General features: G+C 44.7%; 1 protein-coding gene across 3 annotated transcripts in view; it reads right to left on the bottom strand.

The window, feature by feature from the left end:
* Positions 1 to 25,489, bottom strand: part of FAN1 (FANCD2 and FANCI associated nuclease 1) — a 36,113-nt gene extending 10,624 nt beyond the window's left edge. For 2 of the 3 annotated variants that reach the window (XR_006818807.1, XM_046009752.1), the window contains exons 1-10: positions 25,105 to 25,326; positions 23,175 to 24,593; positions 20,260 to 20,400; positions 17,794 to 17,995; positions 12,177 to 12,410; positions 7,293 to 7,424; positions 5,185 to 5,293; positions 3,887 to 4,006; positions 919 to 1,083; positions 270 to 420 (exon numbers count right to left, since the gene is read on the bottom strand). Coding sequence is in view for 2 of the 3 variants with exons in the window: in XM_046009752.1 (XP_045865708.1) it covers positions 270 to 420; positions 919 to 1,083; positions 3,887 to 4,006; positions 5,185 to 5,293; positions 7,293 to 7,424; positions 12,177 to 12,410; positions 17,794 to 17,995; positions 20,260 to 20,400; positions 23,175 to 24,432 (2,512 nt within the window). In the remaining variant the exon portion in view is untranslated. Of the gene's footprint in view, positions 1 to 269; positions 421 to 918; positions 1,084 to 3,886; positions 4,007 to 5,184; positions 5,294 to 7,292; positions 7,425 to 12,176; positions 12,411 to 17,793; positions 17,996 to 20,259; positions 20,401 to 23,174; positions 24,594 to 25,104; positions 25,327 to 25,415 lie in introns of those variants that run through there. The other variant, XM_046009753.1, reaches the window with a different exon arrangement.
* Between the last annotated feature and the right edge of the window lie 1,264 nt (positions 25,490 to 26,753).

The following is a 26,753-nucleotide window of genomic DNA, read 5'->3' as shown; positions in this document are numbered from 1 at the left end:
TGGCCCAACAAAAGCTCTCTGAAAGCAAAAACAGTCCCACTCGCTTCAAACATCCCACCAGAAAGCGCTGCTCCTCGCAGGCCTTGGGCGGTGGATGCTGGCTAAATGGAAGAAGACGGCCTTTAACAAATATCGTGAATAAAATCCCTTTCCATGCCCTCCCAGGTCAGCAGATCTTCCACCGGGGCAGGACGGAGAGACGGCAGACACCCCCTGCTGACGACCCATCACCAGGAACCGGGCGGCCTGGGAGAAACGTTGTGCTTTACCCTGGTCGAAGCCGCTGCATCTGTAATAGGCCAGGGCCACTTCCTCCACGGAGCACAGGACTGCGGCAGGCGCGGTGGGCTCCCCAGCCTCCATCACAAACACAGACTTGCCCATCCCGCGCTGCGGGCACAGCCGGCCCGTGATGGTCACCTGAGACGGCAGAAGGAGAACATCCATCAGTCTCCCTCGAGCTGTCGTCCCTGCAAACCTGACTTTCATGTCCTATGGACGCACCTTGCTCTGCTCCCCGTAAGCCACCTATTCTAGCAGAGCGCGAGACCATGTAACCCATGCTCTGGCGAATGTAAGGGTGTGCACAGCTGCCGGAACGGGGGAGACATGGACCCCAAGGCTGCTCTCCAGTCGCCCTGACCAAGCAGGAGACACCGGCAAAGGCTGTGAGCTCCTGACTCAGGAGTTTTACAGAAAGTCACTCCGCCCAGGGCTCAAGCAGACCCACGACCCGGCCAGCCCAGCTTCTGATGTAGGAGGCATGGTGTGAAAACAGAGTCCTGTCCTAAACCAGTACTGGAGTTTTCTACGTCTAAAAGAAAATGCATACGAAAAACTGTTCTTAGGCTGTTTCCTTTCAGGAAAAAACCCAGCATATCCACTGAAGTCCAAAGTGCCCAAAGGGTATTTACTTACATGTTTGACATCATCCACAGTTATTTCTGGCAGCTGATGGAAGAGATGCCTGTACTTCCGACAGCTCGGAGACTCTCTCAGGCGCAAAGCTCGCTGATACAGTGAAAGACGATGTCCCGTCCTGACTTCCGGATCGGCCAGCCCTTCTGTGATGCACTTAACAGCCTAGCGAAGAACATGGTCCCACATCAGGATCCTGAAAGAGCTCATGGCAGCGTCCACTAATTTAATGTGACAGGAAACCCCACTGTTAATTAATTATTCAATTCTGCTAATCACTAAATGGGTAAAGCAATACTTCCAGAGATAAAGGGTATTTCCTTAGATCTCATTCTGTTCCATTTCTTTTTTTTTTTTTTTTTTTAAATATTTTATTTATTTATTTGACAGACAGAGATCACAAGCAGGCAGAGCAGCAGGCAGAGAGAGAGAGGAGAAAGCAGGCTCCTTGCTGAGCAGAGAGCCCGATGCGGGACTCGATCCCAGGACCCCAGGATCATGACCTGAGCCGAAGGCAGTGGCTTTAACCCACTGAGCCACCCAGGCGCCCAATTTCTTTCTTTTTTTTAAAGTAATCTCCATGCCCAACATGTGGTTTGAATTCCCAACCCTGAGATCAAGAGTCGCCCGCTCTACCGACTGAACCAGCCAGATGCCCCATCATCCTGCCACTTTTAATGCTCAGGTCCACTTAGGAACCACAGAGCTGGCCCAGCCTCCTCATTTACGGGGAGAAGAATAAATGTTTGGAGAAGTTAAATGCATTTCTTAAGGTTACTCAAAGTTGGACCAAAAAAAAAAAAGTACTGAAAATACCGTAACATACGACTTCAGGCCTCAGAGGATGACTAAAATCAGAAACAAGGAAAACAGTAAGTGCTGACAAGGATGAGGGAGAAACCGGCACCCACGTGCACTGCTGGCAGGAATGAAATATGACTCAACCCTGGGGAAGTCAATGTGTGGTTCCTCAAAAAGCTAAACACAGGATTACCACACGACCCAGCAATGCCGCATCTGGGGACATCCCCGAAAGCACCAAAAGCGTTTTGAAAGATATTTGTACACCCATGTTCATAAGCGGTGTTATTCCTAATAGCCGAAAGGTGGAAGCGAGCCAAGTGTCCATGTGGAGATGACTGGACGGACAGAACGTGGTCGATCTGCACAATGGAATATCATTCAGCCTTAAAGAGGAAGGAAATTCTGATACTTCCGACAGCAGGGCCGAACCGAACCTGGAGCACGAGCTGCCAAGTGAAACAAGCCAGAGACAAGAAAGACCAAATACAGGAAATACCTAGAACAGGCAAAGTCCTAGAAACAGGCAGCGGACAAGCCATTACCAGGGGCTTTTGGCGCGGGGGTGGGGGGGAGCAGCAATGACTAGCTGGCTGCAGAGCTTCTGTGTGGAGCCATGACGAAGCCTAGAAACAGACGGCGGTGGTGTCGGCACAAACACCGTGATTGTAACCAAAGCCACCGGAATGTTCTGTATTAGTTCCTCCAATAAGAGAATAAAAAGTAAAAAACAAACAAATAAAAAAACATGCTGAAAATCAATGAAAGATTAGGCCATCAGGAGTGGAATGGTCAAGGGAATGGGAAGGGCAAAAGAGACCCGGGTTCTGTGACCCCGTCCACCGGGATGGGCCGGCCACCCGCTGAGCGCTCTGCCCACAGATTCCTCCACTGGAGATGGATGTAAAGAAAGAAACACGACAGTGATGAAATGATGAAGACTATGAGTGTGGCCAGGAAGAGCTCTGAGAAAAGGCTAAGAGGAATGAGAATTTTCTGTCAATCTCAAAAATATCTCCATGGCTCATCTACCTCTCTGCTCCTGTGAACAGAACTGTGAACAAGGGGTAAATCCAAACCCTCTGGAACCTTTATTTCAATGAAAGAAGGAAGTAGGAGTGCCTGGGGGCTCAGTGGGTAAAAGTCTCTGCCTTCGGCTCAGGTCATGATCTCAGGGTCCTGGGATTGAGCCTCACATGAGGCTCTCTGCTCAGCAGGGAGCCTGCTTCCTCTTCTCTCTGCCTGCCTCTCTGCCTACTTGTGATCTCTGTCTGTCAAATGAATAAATAAAATATATTAAAAAAAAAAAAAAAAAGAAGGAAGCAGCATAAATACAGGCTTTCTCTGCCTTTGGCTGTGGGGCCACCAGACACCGTTTTTTGCTATTTCAGCCTGAGTGAACACGGAGGGGTAAGGAAGCACCACACCCACCTCCAAGAAAGAAAACAGCTTTCACCAGCTTGAAGCGCTTTAGGTAACAAGGCACTTTCTCAGTTTACGGCAATAAAAATAGTCTGTCCTACTTCCACACCCATGGTCAACTTTTCCACCTCCACCTCACCCTGAGTCACTTCAGATTGCTGCTGGAAAAAACAAAAGCTTCCAGAGCCACAGTCCCCTCTGTTCAATGCAAACACACGGGGAGGAACCCCAGGCAGCCATACCAAGAGCCACTGTCACCTCTGGGCTCCGCAGAGCTGCCTTGGGGGGCCCCGCCCTGCTCAGCTCAGGCTGCACCCTGGACTCCCAAGAGGCCTGGTCAGCATTCATCAGACCACACCCTTCCCAGGGGAAGGAAACATCTTCCATCAGACTTTCTACCTGGAGGCCCCATGCAACAAATGAATAAAATCACCATTTCCAAGACAAAAGGACCTTCCTTGAAAGCACCTGCTGAGGACAGGGACCTCTAATTCTCCTGCTCCCTTAATTCCTAAACCTCAACACAGAGCCCACTACCAACCCATCTCCCGAATCAGTGACAAGTGTCCTGTCTTCATTGTAATGCTTCTGTTAGCTTTTGGGGGGTTGGAAGAACATAGACAAAAGAAGGTTAAAAAATATATATTCCCATTACATTTAGGTTTCTAAGGTACTAACATTAGGCTATGCATTTTCACTTAGGCAGAAGCTAAAGAAGGCTCTGGTGAAGCTAGTTACTGAATACCGGTTCAAGGCGTTTCAAGTGCTGGTGTAAGTTGAGCGCCAGTCTATCCCACCACCGGCCTCTGCTGTCGGGACAATACACTCTCTGGGACAAGAGGCTTTCAAGCTCCTTGACTGCTTCCTGTTCCAACAACAACAGAGAAAGCCCATTAGACTCGTACACTCCAAAAAAAGGAACTACAGTTAGTAACCAATAAGGTTGGCAAAGTACACTTAGAAAGCCCTCTTCCATCCTAAAAGGAGGCCAAGGACCCCAGAATGAGAACAGGACTCTGAGACGTCGCTCTGGAGCAGGCCCGTGCCCCTGAGGCATCCCTACTTTTCTCCCAGATCGCCCGCCAACCGGTGAGTGTGTGTACGGAGCTCTGTGAACACTGCAGACTGGTATTCTCTGCACAGCAAGTCCACGGGCGCGGGGCCGCACACAGTCAAGCTCTGGGCAGCCGAGCACTGCTCTGGGGCTGTGAGCCCACGTGCTTCTGGGAACACAGCAGGTCACAGGGCCTACCGATGGTGTGAGGAATGGGGCGGGCAGAAAGCAGTGAGCAGTGTCTTCATCCAAACACCCCTCAGCAGGGAGTCTTTTGGGTCTAGATTTATACACAAACTGTTCGGTTTTATGGTTCATCGATCTCTTTCAACATCTAATGATTCCCTGCAGAACGTGCAGCACAAACACCCGTAAACTCGCAACTGTGGGGTTCATAGACTCTCCAAAGCCAATCCCATGGACCTTCTTGGGCTTCGTGGACCCATGTTAAGAAGCCCAGTCTCCATGTATATCCTCTTTGTAAAATAGCATTTTTCCATATAGAAACGTTAACATAACAAAAGCTAACTCTACCACTCTCACAACATTTGGTATAGGGAGGAATGGGACCAAATCTCTGATTTGTGATTTTAAATTACTTCCAGGCAGACCCTGCCAGCTGTCAGGGAAACATGAGCAGAGGTGAGGTTTCTACCTCACACCTCAGAGACTTTGGAGCCCTCCCAAGACATAAGTGGAGTCCTGACAGAGACTCACTCGGGCTGGGGCTCCCCGCACAGCTCCGTCCAGGACCCCCAGGCCCTTCTGGTGCATGCACAGTCACTCACACGCAGAAGAGACGGCTGGTTCTCTTTGGCCATCTCCCCACTAACCCCGGAGACAGCAGGCTGCCCACATCAAGCATGCTTTCGTGACATTTCGTGACATTCCTGTATGCTGAGCAAGTGGAAAATGCTGACAGGCGGGCTCTCCTGTATAGCTTACCGCTGCCCTACCCGTAAGCCAGGGGTCGGGGCTTGTGCTCTAACCTCATACATGTGAAGTCGCTGCAATATTTCAACAGTCCGAGACAAAATCCTTGTATAAATCCACCCAACAGTAAAACAGCGCAGAAACACTGGTAAGTTCTCATGGTATCTAAAATGAAGACGGACACCAGCAGTTTAGCAATCTGATTTATTTGTGACAAAACAATTATAAAAAGCGACAAAGCAGACGGAATTCTTAGCTTTTAAAAAGATACATTCCAAATACAGTTGTACACAATTTTCTACACCAAAACCTGCATTCTTCTAGCCAGCCACCATTTCCTAGGGCACTCCTTGGGATAAAATAAGAACCACCGAAATTTTCTAAGCCAGGGGTCAGCAAACCCAGGCCAAATCCTGGGCCCACAAGCTGATTTTCTATGTCCTGCAGACTAAGCATGGTTTTCCCATTTGGCAATGGTTAAAATAAATGAAAAGGAGAATAGTCTGTGGCATGTGAAAATTATGCACAACTCAAATTTCAGTCCATAAATAGTGCTGGCATCTTGCCCTGCCGGTTCCTTCACATTCCTCCTGGGGCTGCTTCTGCTGGGGGCAGCAGAGGTCAGCAGCTGCCACAGAAGCCAGCCAGCCTTTTATGAAAGTCGTCTACCAACCTCTGGTCTACAGTCATCTAACTTCCTGAGTATATCTGTGATGTCCATTTGGTCCAGTGTGTCATTTAAGGCCTTTATTTCCTTGTTGATCTTTTGCTTGGATGATCTGTCCATTTCAGTGAGGGAAGTGTTAAAGTCCCCTACTATTACTGTATTATTATTGATGTGTTTCTGTGATTTTGTTATTAATTGGTTTATATAGTTGGCTGCTCCCACGTTAGGGACATAGATATTTAAAATTGTTACATCTAATCTTGTTGGACAGACCCTTTGAGTATGGTCATCTAACTTCCTGCCTATGATTTTTTTTTTTTTTTTTTTTTTGATGAAGAAAATCACCTACTAACTTGGTTTTAACTATTTGTCTTGCTGCTTGGTGTGAGAAATGTTAATAAATTGACCTAACTTGTCATGAGAAAATCTTCCACTGTTCATGGGTATCACAGGAATAGCAACTCCACATTGGTTAGCTCATTTTTAGAAAGGCCTTTAAGGGAATGGCTTAACTAGGAAATATGGACAAATGCAGTTTGTTTTTTTTCTAACTTTAAAGGCTATTTTCTTGGTGATGATTTTTAAATCATTATCATTTCTATATGAACTTTATATCCTAAAGGTTTTTTAAAAGAGCTATTGAATAACACAAATTTTTCTCACCCCTATGTAAAAATAAAGGAACAAAATCTCTTAACAAATACAGAATATGTTTAACATTGATTAAGCAAAAAAAAAAAAAAAAATGTGCTGTGTACTTGAACTTTTAAAGAAAATGTTAATTTAGTTTTCTTTTTCAGACTAATACCTACTTGAATTTCCATTGGAAGAACTCATCTACCATGGCTCTTACCACCTCTGTCCTGCTTCTGGGTTTCCCAAACATTTAAATTCAGGTGACCAATGCTCGGAGAAGCGAACATACCAAAAGACAGTGAGTTAAGGGGATAAGAGATGCATAAAAAGGGTGAAAGGAATTAAAAAGTACAGACTTTCAGTTACAAAATAAGTGAGCCATGGGGATGTAATGTACAGCATGAGGGCTACAGTTAATAATACTGTATTGCATAACTGAAATTTACTGAGAGTAGAAAAAAAATTTCTAAATATGCTGATGGATGTTAACTAGACTGTGATGATCATTCTGCAAGACAGAAATATCAAATCATCGTGCTGTATACCTGAAACTGATACCATGTTATGTCAATTACATCTCAATTAAAAAAAGAAAAAAAGAAGGCAAGTGGAAAGCCATTTGTTTACTCCCATGCCTGTTGCATAGTGATCCGAGTTATAGAAAATTCACTTCAGACCTGCAGACATTTCCTTCTTCATCACACAACACTGACTATGCAAATCAAGTGGGGAATTCAACTGCACAGCTGATCTGACCACAGAACAAAAGGACTAAGTGCTTCATGAAGAGAATTACCTCAAGTGGTCAGAACAACTTGGTTAGAGAAGTAAATTTTGACAGGCACCTGGAAAAGATCTCACCTCAAGGAAGGGTGGCTTTTCAGTTTGTTCCAATCACGTTTTGCGCATTGAGAGAGCTCGTGAGCTTCTTTCCAGTTCCCGTTGGCCATCGAGGTAGAAATGTCATTCAGCATGTGCGCAGCGGCCGCATATCTGGAGGAAAACCCCACAGCATCCAAGTTCAAATGTGAATGAACATTTACATAACACACACCACATCCTATCCCCGAGATCTAACCCTGAAGGGCAAAAGTGTGTTTTTTGAAAATATGAAGGGTATTTAAATCTGATTCTAGTAAAAACACGGTACGACTGCCCTGAAGTAGCCTGAAACAATGAACACAGGCTAGCCAGCTGGAAAGATAAAAACATTCACATATTGTTACATAACACGTTCCATTATATAAATGTAGTATTGATCAGCTCATCAGTTCTGATTCTTGGTACTCATTCGTTCATTCAAAAATCTGGCAGCAACCCCAGAAACACATAACCGACTTCGAAATCACATTAGGGCACAGATCTGGTAACAGTCATTTGGTCAGAGGTAGCCCAGCAAAGGCTGCCCAAAGAGACACCCTTTGGGAGACGGCAATGCTAAAAGGTTATGAAACCACTTAGCTGAACAAAGACAACTTCTCCTTGCCTCTTTCGGAACCATAAACAAAGACATTTGCCCAAGTGATACTTTGGGTGCAAGGTCATTACTATATTACTATGGGCAAATGCGTTCAAATAAGAAAAGAAATTGCCTCTCAATGTAAAAAATTGCTCACGAACTCTCAGATCTAATTCTCTCATAAAATGCTACTGGATAATTCTAAGGTTGATAGGAAAAGGGAATGCAACAGGGAGAATTGTCCAGAAGCTGGCCCGGGGCCCGCAGGACCTCCTCCATGGTCAGGAGCATCAGGAGCAGCCCCCACACTCCCAGCCCTACGGCCTGAACAAGCCCCACCTTCAAGGGGCCACTGAGACCAACCCCATCGTCTCATCTCCGGATCCACCGCCAGTGCCACTGGAAGGGGTCACCGGCTCTCATCTCAGGCGTACCTCCTAGTACTGCTGGAAACTTCCCCTTCATCAGCCCCTCTCCCATTTCCTCAGCCCCTTCCCCCCACCATGTCTACTGCCTCCTCTAAACCCCAGCTAAGAACATGGCCTCCCTCTCCGTGCCACACCCCAGCACTCTCACATGGGGGATAGCTCTTCTCACAACCCTCCCACCCAGGGACAGATGGAGGAGACTCCCTTTCTTTCCAGCTGCTTCCAAATCTTACTGTCCTCTCCCTGAAAGCCCCCTACTCCTTGGAAGGCACCAGCCCGCCTCCTATCTTCTGCTTGCTCTGCCTCGTGTCTCCAGCCACAATGGCCTGAGACTTCAACATCTATGACGCTGAAGGGCACGCCCAGTCTCGAGACCTGCAGCCAATAACCCTTTCTCCACCTCCCTTCTGCTACCCACATGCCCACAGCTGCTCAGAACCGCTGTCTCCGATGCACTGCATCACCCTCAAAATCTTCATTTTGGGCATTTCATTCACTGACCTCCACCTCCAATCCTTCCAGCTCACTTATTGATGGAAACAGTTCTCCAGCTTCACCAAGACCCACTGTGACCCTTTTCTCCATCCACAGAGCCTCCTGTCCTGCAGGCTTCCACCTCTTCCTCGCAGAGTCAACCAGCCCACCATTCACTGGTGAATCCGCACTGGACTCGGGCCCACCCTCGTCACAGTGTCCACGGTGACCACTCCCTTTGAGCCTGGACCCAGCTCCCTGAACTGTGCTGAGCCAGGCTGGTAGGCTTCACTGTAATCCAAGACCACACCTCAGGCCAGCCCTGCTCCCCCAGGGAGCCTGCCCACCTGCCCACCCTGTAGGACTGCTGTGTCTTACCTTTGCCTTCCCAACTGCACTCCCCATGCAAGCTTCCCCATGAGACCTCTCCTGCAGGGACAGAGGCCGTGGCAGGGGGAACCTCACAGATTCCCATCACAGCCACCTCACCCCTGCCCCTACTCTACCCTCCCTCAGTGCTCCGAACCCCAAGCCCTCCCGTCTCCCCAAGGCTTGCCCTTCCTGTTGTCCCCTCTTCCCTTCCAGTCAGCCTGTCTTTTCCACCAGTCGTCAGGGCCCGAGTACACAAACACCCTCCCACTGTGCCCTCAAAAGAGCAGAACCACACTGCTTGCCCTCACACTCCACTGCAGCAGCAGCTGCTTCAAAGCCAACCTCTGACTCCCTTTCTTCCCAGAATGGCTCCTGTCCTCACGGTCACCCTCCGCAAATTTCTCTGAAGCGGCTCTTAACACAGGTCACCAGCTGCGCACACCTCGCTAAATCCAACGGCTCTACTTCCAGCCCCACATCTAGTCAGCCTCCGAGTGACTGCAGACACGCGACCTCCCCAGCCCAAGCCACTCTTCTCTAGACTTCCACGTCACATGTGCTCCTGATCCCTCCCACCCCGACTTTCCTCGCTGCTCCTGCTCCCTCCCTGACCTCTGAACGCTCTGCTCGGTCCTCTGCATCCCCGCTCAGGGGTCTCTCCATTTCCAGGGCCTCCAACACCATGTGCTGGTGACTCCAAATGCTCTCCAGGCTGGAGCTCCTCCCTGAGCACCTGTCAGCATGTCGGGTGCCTCACCTGAACGGCTAGTGGGCATCCCAAACAGGAATCCCCACCCAGCACTGCCGTCCCTCCCGCCATCCCTCCCTGATCCCCAGGCTCATGGATGGTACCCCCAGCCCAGTCAGAACACCAGAGCCTTCCATGACTCATGCCTATCCTTCTCTCACAGTATCTAGTCATAATCATAATCACAATCACAATCAAGGCTTGTCTCTCCTCCTTCCATTCACCTCATCGCCACTGCCACTGGCCCAGTCAAGACCAGCAAGGTTAAGCTGGTCTTCTCATGGCTTCCCTTGCTTCCTTTCACCTCCTATTCCACAGGACGCGTTTGGAAAATGTGAAACAGATCACTGGCCTGCCTAAACCTCTTCCACGGCTGCCCACTGCTCAGAGAACACCACTGAGTATGCTCACGGGGCTTCTGAGGCTGAGCATCCCTGGCCCTGCCTTCCTGTCAGACTACTGCCCCGGGGCTGTGGTCACAGAGGTCTTCTGCACCTCAGAGTTTCTCCACCTCAGCAAGCTGGCTCCTGCCTCAGGAGCCTCCTGAGGCTCCTGCCTCATGCCTCATCCCTGCGTGGCCTAATTGCACACGCCCTCCCCTCAATCCTGAGGCTCAATTGGAACGTCACCTCTCCAGGGACACTCTCTCTACAACATGGAACCTGCCCAGTCTGCCCCTCAATCATCACAGCACTTTTCACATGCTACGATTCTTATTTTCTGTCTCCCCCAGGAAAACAGAACCCCATGGTGGCAGAGACCCTCTCTGTTCTTGCTGGAACCCCACCACTTAGGCACATAATAGGTACTCAACACTCAACTCAAGTATATTGATAAGTGAGGAAAAAGGAAAGACAGGATAAATTATTTCAAGTACCATTGTGACCAATAAGAGTTCTCAGACCAGGTGTCATGTGACCAGGTATTATATAATTAGCACTCCTGAAGTCAGTTAAAGCCAGTTTCATTTATATGTTAAGGCCCTTTGTACAACAAAAGAAGTTTCAGTTATTATTTATAGGATACCTACTTTCTCAAAGGAATCTGGCATGGTTTCTTTTTTTCTCCTACCTCTCCCACTTTTAAACCTTTCAACCAGGGTTTTCTCAATCACAGAACTGAAAAGTAATCTCTTAGGTATGCTGGTAGTAAGGACAATTATCATGCTAACTAAGACATACTAAGCCATCCCCAAGGGCCAGGCTCTAAGCACTTTACATGTATTAACACAGATCTGGAGGAATGCACTATTATTCTCCCTATTCACAGATGAGGAAACTGAGGTACAGGGGGCTTCACAGTTCATTAGTACAGAGAGATTGGAACTTGGCTTCAGTGTACACAGTTTCTCAAAAGAGAACAGCATAAACTCACTAAAAATGAAAAGGTAAAAAGATATAAGACAACTCAAAACAGAGTAAGGACATATTCTTATTAGAAGAATTTATTCCAATCGGACACAAGTAAGACAGTGAGCTTCCTGAGAGCTAAGAAAACTGGGCTAGAGTCAGTTTATATCAATGCTGCTTTGATTCAATAATTTCAATGTTATTTTTAAAGCACACAATAGACAAACATAAACGACTCTCCTAAAATCACATACCAGAATCAATTTCAGTTACATCTGAGTCATAAACTTTAAGTCAAGAATCAAAAGTGCCATTTTGGAATCTGAATTTCTTTTTCTTATAAATGAGGAGTTTTTAAAGGAAATCCAAGTATTTTTTTTCTCTAAGACCTATACCATTCTTTACCTAAACCTACTTTTGACAGTCAGATCAAACATTCACTGAGTGCACGTACCAAAACAGACTGGTAACAATCTCTAACCTAGCATGAGCATGATTCGAGTATATGCACACAAATTAGTATTAGCTTTAGCTGAAGCACTATTGCTAGGAAAACATTCACCTTCAGCTTTGTTCATGCCAACAACATATTCACAAGGCAGGTTTGTTCAAATGTCTATATTTACAACACACTTCCTGCCAAAGCTACTTGGGAAAATGAGTCAGGGAAAATTTTTGTAGTTCTAACTCAAAACTCATTGGTTTTGGCAACCTTAATCTAAGCACATTTCTACATTCTCCTTAGAGTCTCAGAAACATATACAAGTCAGGCAGAAAGACAACAAAAACACAAAAAACTTCAAAAACTGCTTTGGCTATGGACTTAGGTTTCTACTGTAAAAGGCAAACAATAATGAGACCTTTTACAGACATGTAAAGTGACACAGTTATTACTAGGAGTTAATATGATCTTACCTGATAAGATCGTCTCTGTCCAGGAAGATTTGGGTTTTCCGATTGATGGTGTACCTGGGAAACTGCATTCGGCCAAGATTGACCAAGAGCACAGTAGAAAGCTGTCCGTGACCTCCACAGGCAGCATCCTCATCTTCCAGTGAGTCCGTCAATGAAAATAGCAGCAAGACCCGGGAGAAAACAGCTCGAGGACCTCTACAGACTCGCAGTGACTGTCCCGCCAAGCCTTTAGCTCTGAAAAATATACAATACGGAAATAACTTTCTGGTTTTAAAAAGCATTTGGATGTTAGAGCTTACAAATTATTTTCAGATAAAATAAAGATAAGTGGCCTTCATTATGCTAAGCCTAAAGTTAATCTACCACTTCCAGCTGTGCAACCCTGGAGCCTAACTTAGCCTCTTTGGGGCTCAGAGCCCACCTAGAAATATGGTGAAGATTATGTAAAATTTCGTCTTCAAATGGTTACACACATAGTTTGGTGCAACGAAATAGCAACATAGGGTTTACATGGGTCGTGACTGTGTGAAATACCAGGAAAATTCATAGAAGTATTATCTATTCGGCATTAGCCATTCTCACCTCTTGACAAGTGACATTCAGATTCAATAATAGTTACTTATTTAAAACATCGTTATTTGGGTTCCTGGCTGGCTCAGTTGGTAGAGCATTTAACTCTTGATCTTGGGGTTGTGAGTTTGAGCCCCATGTTGGACACAGAGATTACTTAATAAAAATTTTTTTGAAAAAGTGAAATAAAATGCCATTATCAAAAGCTGGTGGTTAGGTAGCATTATTTTGTGCACCAAGAAGTAGTACCAAGATTTGGTGCTGTTCTGTGATTTGCAAAATGGTCTAGAAACATCTCCACTCCAGGGTAACCTGAGAGGAAATTCAGTTTGATTCTGGATGCCTTCGAGGAAGACCTGGAGGTCTGAATTAAATTCAGGACCACTTGGACCCTCTGGCTCTTACAAACTGGATACCATCTAGAACAGGGTTTCTCAAACTTTTTTTTTTTTTTTTTTTTAAAGATTTTACTTACTTACTGGATAGAGAGACAGAGATTACAAGTAGGCAAAGAGAGGAAGGGAAGCAGGCTCCCTGCTGAGCAGAGACCCCGCTGATGCAGTTCTCGATCCCAGGACCCTGAGATCATGACCTGAGCCGAAGGCAGAGGCCTAACCCACTGAGCCACCTAGGGGCCCCAGAGCAGGATAATTCTTTGTGGGGAGGAGGGTGCTGTCCTGGGCATTATAGGACACACAGCAGCATCACTGGTCTCTACTCACTAAAGCCAGCAGTACCCACTTCCCTCTTCATCAGGACAATCAAAGATGCCTCTAGATATTACCAGATGTTCCTTGGAGGGAAAAGTAGCCCCCAGTTGGGAACCACTGGCCTAGTGGGAGACCTCACTTTTCCCATCCATCCCAGCAGCTATTAACCCAAGAGCAGTGCTGCATCTCTAGGAGTGTTGCAGAAATCACTGCCGCCATCAGGTACATGAAGGGACAGAAGTGAGATTCCTATCACACCACTATTGAATTGAGAACCACTCATCTATACTGATATAAAGTGCCCACTTCTTCCACCTCCAGGTCTCTGAGTTCAGAAGGAACCATTAAACATGGTAAAATGAACAATGATTATCTACTGGGATTAAGAAAGTATAAATAATGAGCCTTTTTTTGTTTCTTCGTGATAACAACAGAGTACAATAACAAGGCACTGCCCTCCTGTGGGCGCTGTCAGAGACTCAGGTTCCACTGCTGGGCTCTACAACAAAATGAAGAAAGAAAGTACAGTCCTGAAGGACAGAGATTTTAGTACAACTAAAATAGGCTTGAGAATGTTATGTTCCTAACAAGTCCAAAGTCAGGGATTTTTTTAAAAAAAAATTAACCTTATTTCTTTTATTTCAGTTCATATGCTTAGTGTTTATGCTGAGAGAGGGCTCCTAATTTTAATGTTCATTTACTTATAAAATGTTATATAAGGATAACATAAAATACTTAAATACAATTACTGAAAGGACTTAGAATGCAGGATACAAAATCAATGTACAGAAATCTGTTGCATTTCTATACACCAATAATGAAGCAACAGAAAGATAAATTAAGAAAACAATCTCATTTGCAACTGCACCAGAAATAATACGGTATCTAGGAATAAACCTAACCAAAGAGGTGAAAGACCTGTCCTCTGAAAACTATAAAACACTGGTAAAAGAAAGTGAAGATGACACGAAGAAATGGAAAGGCATTCCATGCTCATGGAATGGAAGAACAAATATTGTTAAAATGTCTATGCTACCCAAAGCAATCTGCACATTTAATGCAATCCCTGTCAAAAAACTAACGGCATTTTCATAGAATTAGAACAAACAAAGCTAAAATTTGTATGGAACCACAGAAAACCCCAAACAGCCAAAGCAATCTTCAAAAAGAAAAGCAAAGCTGAAGGATTACAATTCTAGACTTGAAGTTATATGACGAGATTGTAGTAATCAGTTATCTCTATAGCCAACATAAGGCTCGAACACACAATCCCAAGATCAAGAATCCCATGCTCTACCGACTGAGCCAGCCAGGCACACACAGAGCAGCAGTCATCAAACTGTATGGTGCTGGCACAAAAACAGACACATAGATCCATGGAACAGAACAGAAAATCCAGAAATGAATTCACAATTATATGGTCAAGTAATCTTCAATAAAGCAAGAAAGAATATGGGACACCTGGGTGGCTCAGTCAGTTAAGCATCTACCTTCAGCTTAGGTCATGATCCTAGGGTCCTGGGATCAAGTCCCATATCGGGTTCCTTGCTCAGCAGGGAGCCAGCTTCTTCCTCTGCTTGCCACTCCCCCTGCTTATGCACGCGCTCTCTCTCTAACAAATAAATAAATAAAATCTTTAAAAAAAAAAAAGGCAGGAAAGAATATCCAATGAGAAAGAATGAGAACGGCAGCATCTTCAACAAATGATGTTGGAAAAACTGGACAGGAACATGCAGAAGAAGGAAACTGGACGACTTCCTTATACCACACACAAAAATAAATTCAAAATGGATTAGACCTAAATATGAGTCCGGAAACCAAAAAAATCCTAGAGGAGAACATAGGCAGTAACCTCTTTGACATCGGCGGTAGCAACTTCTTTCTAGATATGTCTCTAGAGGCAGGGAAACAAAACCAAAAATAAACTATGGGACTTCATCAAGATAAAAAGCTTCTGCACAGAGAAGGAAATAACAAAACTATAAGAGAGCCTATGGGATGGGAGAAGAGATTTGCAAATAACATATCCAATAAAGGATTAGTATCCAAAATATATAAAGAACTTACAAAACTCAACACCCAAAAAACAATTCAATTTAAAAAATGGGCAAGAAGACATGAACAGACATTTTTCCAAGGAAGACATCCAGATGGCCGAGAAAAGTAAAAAAGGATGCTCATCATCACACATCATCAAGGAAATGCAAATCAAAACTACAGTGAGATAGTACCTCGTACCGGTCAGAATAGCTAAATATCAACAACACAAGAAACAACAGGTATTGGTGAGGATGTGGAGAAATAGACACCCTCTTGCAATGTTAGTGGGAACGCAAAGTGGTGCAGCCACTCTGGAAAACAGTATGGAAGTTCCTGAAAAAGTTAAAAATAGAACTACCTTATAATCCAGCAATTGCACTACTGGGTATTTACCCAAAGAATACAAAAATACTAATTCAAAGGGATACATACACCCTGATGTGTACAGCAGCATTATTCATAGTAGCCAACTTACACAAGCAGCCCAAGTGTCCATTAACTGATGAATGGTTAAAGATGTGGGTGTGTGTGTGTGGTGGGGGGGGGGGTGTAAAGAATATTATTCAGCCATAAAAAAAAAAATGAAATCTTGCCATTTGCAATGACATGGGCGGAGCCAGAGAATATTAAGTGAAATAAGTCAGAGAAAGACAAATTCCATGTGATTTCACTCATATGTGGCATTTAAGAAACAAAACAAACAAGTAAAGGGAAAAAAGAGAGAGAGAGAGAAATCAAGAAACAGACCTAATTACAGAGAACTAACTGGTGGTTACCCAAGGGGAGGGTAGCATGAAGATGGGTTAAACAGGTGATGGGGATTAAGGAGGACACTGGTCATCATGAGCACTGGGTGTTATACCCAAGTACTGAATCACTATATTGTATACCTTAAGCCAATATAACACTGTACATTAACTGACTGGAATTAAAATAAAATTTAAAATAAAAAAATTTAAAAAGAAAACACTTAGGAGACATTTAACATACCAGAAAGATGAGGATTTTATAATCCTAAAGTCAACTAGCTATAAATAGATAATTAAAACATTTTTTTAAATCTATGGTATAAACTTTTTGAAGAGTTAGTAGTGACAATTTTCTTAATAATGCATGCCTCATTTATACGCATGTTTTATAAAGTATTAGTATTTGTAGTATCTTCCCAACAAAGAGGGGCTCTTGGCACACAACAGCTCAAGTCACTTGAGCACACACACATGTATGAAGGTGTGTACATGCAGAAACACACAATATATTAGACAAAATAAATAACACTGACATTGTTTTAAAGTGTTTTCAACAGCATCACTCACTTCATCCTTAACAACTCCAGAACAGTGGATTCCCAGACTAAAATTAAAATAGTTGTTTTTTTATAGATAATGTAAGTAGAAGAAATAAATTCTCAAATTTACATCTTTCCCAAACTGAAACACTTCAAGGTCATCACAAAAGCAAAAGAAACAGGGGCGCCTGGGTGGCTCAGTGGGTTAGGCCTCTGCCTTTGGCTCAGGTCATGATCTCAGGGTCCTGGGATCGAGTCCTGCATCGGGCTCTCAGTTGGACAGGGACCCTGTTTCCTCTCTCTCTGCCTGCCTCTCTGTCTACTTGTGATCTCTCTCTGTCTCTGTCAAATAAATAAATACAATCTTTAAAAAAAAAAAAAAAAAGAGGCAAAAGAAACAAACCACAGTTTCTGGTAAATTTTATGTCCTAAACTCAAGAAATGTTGCATTTTGGGAGCCTGGGTGGCTCAGTAGTTAAAGCTTCTGCCTTCAGTTCAGGTCATGATCTCGGGGACCTAGGATCAAGGCCCGCATTGGGCTCTCTCCTCGTCGGGGAGCCTGCTTCCCCCTCTCTCTGCGTCTGCCTCTCTGCCTACTTGTGATCTCTGTCTGTCAAAAAAAAAAAAAAAAAAAAAGTTGCATATTAAGACTGACAGATTACACTTGAATAAAAAGTTGACTAAAGGAAGTATCTGACCTAATATATTCCCCTTAAATCCTGTAGGAACAGTACTTAAAACTACATTTTTCTTGAATAATAAAATATGAGAATTTACCAAATGCCTACTGCCTCCTTATTTTTCTTATTCCTAGAATAGTATTACAAGAATTATTAATAATAAACCAAGAAAGAATCCAGACTATTGTTATACGGTTCTTCTGCCTTCTCGATCTAAATGCAAATGAAATAAGCAATTATAATTCCAAAAAAGTAGCATTTGTTATCATGAGTTAATCTGTGCTATCAACATTTTAAACGTTTTTTACTGTAACAATATCCAACAAAACCTTTTTAATATCACTGCACCAACTCCAGGCTGATTCTTGCCCCAAGTGCAGACTGAAGGCTGTTTGGCCAGTTTGAGAAAGGTGTCCACCAGCTGCTGTTTCTGTCCATTGGGATGCACCAAGTGGAAGGTCTTCGCCAGGGTTTTTAGTTCAGGAGCAGAAAGCAGTTCAAGCACTTCAGAGAGTTCTTGCAACTCAGACTCTGAAATGGATTGAAAAAAAAAAAGGTCAAACATAGTTTTAAAGATTTTTACTATTTTCTAGCTCTATTTACTTTAAGAAGAATGAAGCTTAGTTAGATGCAAATATAATGAAATTCTATTGCAGAGATCGTAATTAGTAGGGGCACTGGTTGGCTCCATTGGTTAAGCTGTCCCACTCTTGGTTTCACCTCTGGTCATGATCGCAGGGTTGTGAGACTGAGCCCCGCATCAGGCTCTGCACTGGGCATGAAGCCTGCTTAAGATTCTTTCTCCCCCTCTCCTTCAGCCCCACCCCCTTTCCTCTCTTAAAAAGAAACTGTAATTAATTTGACAAACCAATTATTATAGGACATGGAAAACGGTAGGTTTCTCATAAAAGTTTATAGAACAGAATTTCTCACAAAGAACTAAAGGAAACAATAAAATAAAGACACATATGAATGGCTACTATGGCTTGGACATCCTCTTAAACTCACTGGTGTATTCGCTCTCTGATTACAAGGCCTCCAACCAGACCTCTCCCAAAGAGGTCAGGGAGTAAACTGACCATCAGCTCTCCTCCCCTCCCCATAGTTTCTGGCAGGACACCCCTTCATGGGTTCATTCACTCAACATACATAGACATGTCTGCTATTATGGGAGCCAGGCACCATGCCAGGCCCGGGATTCAGCTGAGTCATACCTGGCTGGTGTCTGCTTTCAAGGTGTTTACAGCTTAGGGCAGTGTCTTTTTCCTCCATTTAGTAACTACTTATGGGGTGCACACTGCATGCTGAGGAATGTTCCATGGCCCTGGGCACACTACAACGAACAAACCACAACCTCCTGGTCCACAAGGAGCTCACCTTGTATATATATAAGCAAGTATATATACATATACATATATATAAATATAAATATATATTCTTATATACTTACATTATATATAAGCAAGTATATATGTCGTGCTGGTAACGACTAGAAAGAAAAACAAAACTGACCAAGGCAAAGCAAACATGGTGCGAGGGCTGGCTGTATACACGGGGCAGTCAGGCAAATCTTTGAAGAGGTGACAGAGAGCAGAGCTAGAGGAAATGAGGGAGGGAGCGAGGGAGCGTGTGGCAGCAAGCACAAGGCTCTGTGGGGGGAGCGCACCGAGCACAATGAAGAACGTGGAGGACTCCGTGGAGGACTCCGTGGCCATGGCGGAGCAAGCAGGAAGGACAGCAGAAACAGGGCCTAGGGGCCTTACAGATCGAGGGCAAGACTTGGACTTGACTTGCAACAGTGAGCCACTGGGATTCTGGTTTTGTTGCTTAAAGGTCATTTAAAGGTAAGTCAAGGCTCACCTGGCACGCCTGCCAAACTTGTGAATTTACGAATCTGCACCAAATCCTCACAGTCAGCTAAGGACAGAAGCTCCCAGGTGGCCCTTAGGGCACTGACGTGTGGGAAACAGTGCTCCAAGCGGGGCCCATGTCCCGCTGCCCAGTCCCTCACATTCAAGCCTCTTTACCGCGCTTCTCTGCCTTTGCCCCAGCCCCACCACCTCACCTACCCTCTCCTTACCAACCACCTACCCTCTCCTTATCTCTGCAACAAACTTCCACACTGAAACCACCGGGCTTTCGCCTGATTTGCTTGTTTCAGTCTAAACTGTCAGCAATTACCCAAGACTCCCATTCTCCCTCCGCCCACATTTCTGGTTACGATACTGCATTCAGTAGAGTAGGTGCTTAAGGAATGCCACTGACAAGACGAGCAGGGCTATCAGTCTAACAGTCTCCTCGGCTTAAATCAACGAACTTCTGAGGCAACCAACTCCAAAACTGTAAGAGCTGTATGTGTGTAGGAGTGGGTACATGGAGATTCCAGAAGCAATATTAACTGCAAGCAAGCCAGCTTTATTCTCTCACAAAGATGAGTTATCTGAATAAGTCAGATTCCTGCTGGAAGGTGAGAGCTGAGGAGGGATGAGTTTCTTCGGTGGCCCATGGCCACGTGGCTCTCCAGGGGGGACCTTATCGTCCTAAACATGAGACAGTCAAGAAAACAACAGTAGTCTTCACCCAGGCTAAGAATGGCTTTAATATGAATAATGTCATATTATGTCATATTATGTCCTCAGGTTAAAAACTCAATTTAAAAACAAAACAAAACAAAAACAATTACTATTTACCAGGCACCAAATAGGAGAGGACACCATACTGGTATCACCATTGTTCTGCAGAACTTAGCTCTTCATGTCCTATTTTCATTTTACATTTTCTTTGACCAACCATACCTGTCTGCAGAAAGCCTGCTTGCTGCAATTCTCCAATCACAGGTGTTAGGTCAGAGGCAATCTCTTCATATTCTAATTTATTCATCTTAATCCAGCTGAATTTACGTTGAAACAGTCTTACATATAACTTCTGAGCACTATCTGCAATAAAGTTAAGAAAAATGGTGAAAAATATTAGCACTCTTCTCAAAACAACCACTATTCATGTTTTAAAATTGAGTGTAGGGGCACCTGGTGGCTCAGTGGGTTAAAGCCTCTGCCTTCGGCTCAGGTCATGATCCCAGGGTCCTGGGATCAAGCCCCGCATCGGGCTCTCTGCTCAGCAGGGAGCCTGCTTCCTCCTCTCTCTCTGCCTACTTGTGATCTCTGTCAAGTAAATAAATAAAAAAATCTTAAAAAAAAAATAAAATTGAGTGTAAAAGTAAAATACACTCTATTAAAAATACACTTATGGTGAGGCACCTGGGTGGCTCACTCCGTTAAGCATCTGACTCTTGGTTCCGGCTCAGGTCATTTCTTGGATCACAAGATCAAGCCCTGCATCTGGCTCCCTGGGCAGTCTGCTTGAGAGTACCCCCTGTGCCTCTCCTCACTTCACATGCATGCTTGTGCTCTCTATATATAATAAGTAAAACATATCTTAAAAAAAATAAATAAATACAACTAATGCTTACTCAACTGATCTTCTAAGGAAATATTTCTCTTCCTTTGGAAAATATAATTTATTTCAAATAGAAGTCCTCATGGAGACATCTCCCTGTCTTGTGTACCTGTCACCACAGGACAGGCAGAGCATCCAGGGTGGGAAGCCCTGGGCCAGCTCTGCCACTTCTGAATTATACAAGTCTATGAACTTCACAGAGACTCCATTTTCTCTTCTGTTAAAAAAAAAAAAAAAAAGTGGGGACTGGGGCAGTTAACACCATCTTCCTTTCAAAGTTGGTGAAAAGATTAAAAAGAAAAAAAAAAAAAGATGAGGTAGGGGTACCTGGGTAGCTCAGTGGGTTAAGTCTCTGCTTCGGCTCAGGTCATGATCTCAGGGTTCTAGGATGGAGCCCTGTGTCCTGCTCACCAGGGACCCTGCTTCTTCCTCTTTTTCTGCCTGCCTCTCTGCCTAGTTGTGGTCTCTCTCTGTTAAATAAACAAACAAAATCTTAAAAAAAAAAGAGGTATTCGATGATTGGTGGATCAACCACTAAAAAGTTCCAATACTGATGATGATTACTGGCCATTTCAAAACTTCAAAGAACCGGGTGCCTGGGTGGTTCAATGGATTAAGCCTCTGCCTTCAGCTCAGGTCATGATCTCAGGGTACTAGGATTGAGTCCTACACTGGGCTCTCTGCTTGGCAGGGAGCCTACTTCTTCTCTCTCTCTCTGCCTGCCTCTCTGCCTTCTTGTGATCTCTCTCTGTCAAAAAAATAAAAATCTTAAAAAAAAAAAAAAACCCTCAAGGAACCAGGTTTCCCCATTTCCCACCCCCACCATTTTTCCTCCCTCAGAGAAGCCCTACCCAAAACTCCAGCTATTTTGTTCTCTGCTTTCATTTCACTATGCATGATTCTATTGTTGGCTGAAAATAATCTGAAAAGAATTTCAAAGTATGTGTAGCTTTGGTAAGGCAGCCATCCCTAACTCAGTGATCTTGGTAAAGTTATTTAATTAACCTCGTCAGTTTTCCTGTTATCGGGATTATCTTTAAATTTCTGCCAATTCTAAAATGGTATAACTATACTTCTTAAATCTTCAACTTTTTCCCCCTTTTTTCTTTAAAGAGCCACTCTTATTACCAGTACTTACTTTGACACACAGACATTGCAAATGGTATCTGTAGGGAGCCATACACAAGAATCTACAGAACTTGCACTAGGGAAACTATCGTACTTCTCTGTCACACAGAAGCACAGAGCCATGGACCACTCGAATGCTCACATCAATGTAACCAGCACCCACCACATTGACAGAAGAGTCAATGTGGTTATCATTTACGTCCATGTTCTGGCGAGGACCACACAAGCAGAGATGGGGGGCTATGTAGATAATTTAAGCAACATTGCCCAGAGAAGTATCACTCACACATTAAAAAGTAATACAAAGTCTGCAATTCCATTGTGTTTACTTAAAACAAAAATCCTTCTCTTGAACTTTATTGGTAATGCTTAAGGTATTTTTTTTTTTAAACTCAACTGGAGTCAGATCTGACTACAAATTATGAGAGATCAGTGTAGCCCCCAAGTAAGCTTTTTCCTACCTCAGAGGGGACTCAGTTCCATAAAGCCATCATGGCTCTTTGGATTAACAGTACAAGGGTGGCTTTGGCTCCAAATCTGCACTACCGGCTTAGAGCCACCACTGGCTGCCAAGGAACTGAGGCATAGACCAATATTTTTAAGTGCACCAAATTAGCCTGAAAGTTTCCAATTTCTTCTCACCCTGACCTTAAAAGGCAGAGCCCAGAAACCTAGCATATTATCGGAGGAAAAAAATATGCCTTGGTTTGTTCTTTCCTGTATTTTATTTCATTTTTGAGAAAATGGTTAAGTGAAAACAATAGAACCACCTAAGTTAATCTTGATTACATGCTCAGAATGCAAAGTACGCTCTTCTAAATCACTGTATTTTTTTTCTTAACGTGGAAAAGGCTGTTTTACAACCATCAAATATATACATAAAGGAAAAACAGCTGCTTCCATTATAACCAAAGTACAGTTTGTAAGGAGAGGCGCCTGCAGAAGCAGACACAAAATCCTGTCTCTTTTTCATGCATACTCTTCTCAAGCCTTGTAGCTGGCCGATTCCCATGAGTATTCCCAGAGGACTCACAGAACCACACTGACTCCTTGTGGTCATGAGTACTGCCCAAATCAGAACAGCAAATGGAAAACAAAAACTTGAAAGCACACAAGGTTAAGATACCTGATAACTGACAAAATTTAGTTACAATTTCCTTCTCATGTTCATCGAAGAGCATCCTATCCTCTTCGTTCTCAAATACAGCTTTCAGCACCACCAGGAAACTCCGAAGGTAATAAGGATAACTGGGTGGTACTGTAATCGTTTTATCAGGAACATCACATCTTGACCCCTGCTCCGAAGGAATTCTGCAAGTGATTTCATTCTTTGAGTCACTGTCAGCTTCCAGAAGGTCCTGGATGTTACAACCTTTAGAGTCATCCTGCATAGAACTATGAGATTCTGCCTCCCAATCTGACAACTGTGTTTTAGCTTCTGAAGCAACAGTCATTTTTACTTCTTCAAAACTACGTGCCTCACATTTTTCAACATCTTTTCCGTCTATTCCTGTGACAGTCTCCCACTCAAGACTGTCCTCTGAAGTAGACCCCAATGGATTCCCAAGAGTTAAATCTGGTGAAAACAACACAGAAGCGTTATCTGAGAAGGCAGGGGTAAGGGGTGATCTCCCACATTCCTGGGTAGCCTTTTGGCTTTCAGCTTCCAGTGTTTTAGTGCCTTCTACAGTATGTTCCTGAGTTCTCTGTTCATGAAGAGAGTCACAGGTAAACACATTTTCCTTTTGAGAACTGTTCTCCAAAATTTCATCCTTGTCCTCAGTCTCTGAACAGTTATAAACTGGGCTCCTAACCACTGTGGATGGGGAACTCTGTGGACTCTTACTGGCAAATTCCTCATTCTTCTTACATATTGATCTTTTAGCTTCTGTGTATCTTCTGGACAGTTTAGATGACAGGCTTCCCAGAGTAATGACTTTCACATTATGATGTCTCAGCTGATCTTGACTTTTGCACACCAAGTCATTATTATTTTTAAAGTAGGGGCTGGTCTGCTGTTTTATGCCCGTTTTTGCTAAACCACTTTGGTCAGGGGTTAAACTTGTCTTTGATGGTGACAACTTTTCTGGCGTTACGTTTTCTAAGACAGTATGGGTGAAATTTACTGCGGACGCATTTGAATTTGTTAAGCCAACCTGCCTCAGATCAACTGGAATGATGTCAGCAATGTTAGCACAATTTTCATCGAGATGCCGGTTTAAGTCGAATCTCGGCACCATTTTACTACAAATGGGGCAGGCAAGTTTAGCAGGTGGGACATTGTTAAAAAATGAAATAATAGAGTTACACTCATTTTTTTTAGTTTTACTGACTGATAAACTTCTACGAGCTCTTTTCTTTGCAGGAGATTTCCCTTCTGACATAATGAGTATTAGAAAAACGGGGTGTTTCCGGTAATAAAACCCAGGATATCACTGCGGAGTGCCAGCACCTGGATACTTTTACTTCCTTGACTTGAAATAATAACAAGTGGGATTCTAATCCTATTTGACTTCATGTTGTTCATTTAGTCAATTTCTTCTTCCTACAAAATAAAACACACGTGGATTAAAAACAGTGTTATGAATTCAACAGAGGGGGACAGAGTAAAACATGCAATGGCAGTATCCCTTGAGGTAAAGAAAATCCTGGACTTGGGACAGAAGACCAGGGCTCTAATCCCAGGTCTACACGCAATATCGGTGTGACCCTTAGCTATAAAATGACAGTGTTGGGCTCCGCAGGGATAATTTCTGAGACTTCTAACGCTCTAAAATTATCCTTTTTTTAAAGGGGGGAAATCTGACTATTCCAGATCCCTTTTTAAAACCATTACATCAGGGCCCCCTGGGTGGCTCAGTGGGTTAGGCCGCTGCCTTCGGCTCAGATCATGATATTGGGGTCCTGGGATTGAGCCCTACATCGGGCTCTCTGCTCAGCGGGGAGCCTGCTTCCCCCTCTCTCTGCCTGCCTCTCTGCCTACCTGTGATCTCTGTGTGTGCTAAATAAATAAATAAAATCTTAAAAAAAAAAAAAAAAGTAAAAATAAAATAAACCTTTTCCGGGAGAGAGAATGCCTATCTGCACGATCCCCGGAGTCACTTCGGTCTCACAGGCCCGTACAGAGGAACCCTCCAAGTCGCGGACATTCGGTCAACACGCGCGGGGCCCCCTGTGCAGCTTCAGCCACCGAACTTGTGAGGCTCTGGGGAGTACGACCAGCCCTTCCCCCTGGGACCGCGTGCGCGCACCTGGGACTCGCACCTGGGCTCCGCCACCACGCCCGCCAGCCCTTCCTCTCTCCTCCGCCCTCCCTGCCCAGCCGCCTCCACAGCCCACGCGAATCCCTCGAGCCCGCAGCGCCCACCAGAAAACCAGCCCGCGACCCCGGCGGGCAGCTCCGCGCGCCGCCCCGCGCTTCCCACGGAGCTCCGCGCGCCCAGGCATTCCCAGCCGATCCCCGTGTCTCGGCTCGCCACAGGCTCGGCAAGTAGAGGCCCGAGTGATCGATCCTCCTCTCTATCTCTTTAAAAGACTCTTCTTTCCCCCCGCCCCACGCCTCCCCCCCCCCCCCCCCCCCGAGTAGCAGCTGCTGGCATAGCCGTCCGGGGCGACCCCGTGCACCTCCTCCAGCACACCTGGAGATCCCTCCCTGCACGTGCACTCGAGGGAACCCCTGTCCCGAGTCGGTGGGAAGGTGGCCTAGGGGGACCGGTGGGGGGCGCGCTCAGTGTCAGGGCGAAGCGGCCTCCTGTGAGCAGATGCACGCAGGGCCTCCACTAACCCCGCGCCCGCGAGTCCGCGTGGAAGGCTCAGCGGTGCGCTCAACTTTCCTGAAGATGTGCTGCTCCCCGCCTTGCTACAGTAGATGTGAATAACCTCAAGAGCAAACGAACAATGCAGCCATACTTGGGAGTAGTGAGTGTGGGGTATTCATTATTTCTGTTTTTCATATGGTTTAATTGTGAAGTTATATAGTTTAGTGTATAATAATGGCTGCTTAACAACGGAATTTTTTTTTTTTTTAACAACGGAAAATTTTAACTGAAACAGAAGGTGTATCACTCAGTTCTTGAGCACTGATACCAGCTGGTTCCAGCATCCCCATGAATAATTCTGAGTGTTAGCTTCCTGAGGGGAGGGCCTACGTGTTGCCCTTTGCCAGTGCTTGCCACAGTGGGCAGCACGGTGTAATTAAGATCAGGATGCCAGGCTCCTCGTTGTATTCTCACATGGTGGAAGGGGCTAGGGAGCCCTGTAAGGTCTGCTTTCTAAGAGCACTAATTGCATTCACAAGGGCTCCTCTCATGATCTGACCACCTGCTAAAGGCCCCACCTCCTAGTACCATTACACTGAGGGTTAGCATTTCAACATGAATTTGGGCAGGAGGGGTGGGACATATGCAAACGTTCAAACCATGGCAACACGTAACTTTGAAATGCCAATCAGACATTGTTGTGGATGAAGACACTTGAATTTATTAATTAAATCAGGTCAGGAAATAAAAATTGGGGAATCATCAGACTTTATATGGTATCAATATATGACACCACAGAGTTAATGCAAATAGAGAATTAAAAGGTCAGGAAGACTGAATGGCACAATAAAAAGAAGGGAGATGAGAGTGAACCAGTAGAGGAGTCAGAAGTTACCTGTGAGGAAGAAGGCCAACAGCTGGCATCCAGAAAACCAGGTGAATGATGT

The sequence above is a fragment of the Meles meles genome, chromosome 6, assembly GCF_922984935.1.
Source record: "Meles meles chromosome 6, mMelMel3.1 paternal haplotype, whole genome shotgun sequence".
NCBI classification, from domain to species: Eukaryota; Metazoa; Chordata; class Mammalia; order Carnivora; family Mustelidae; genus Meles; species Meles meles.
The sequence above is the reverse complement of the archived record's forward strand: the minus strand, read 5'-3'. Positions and strand labels throughout refer to the sequence as shown.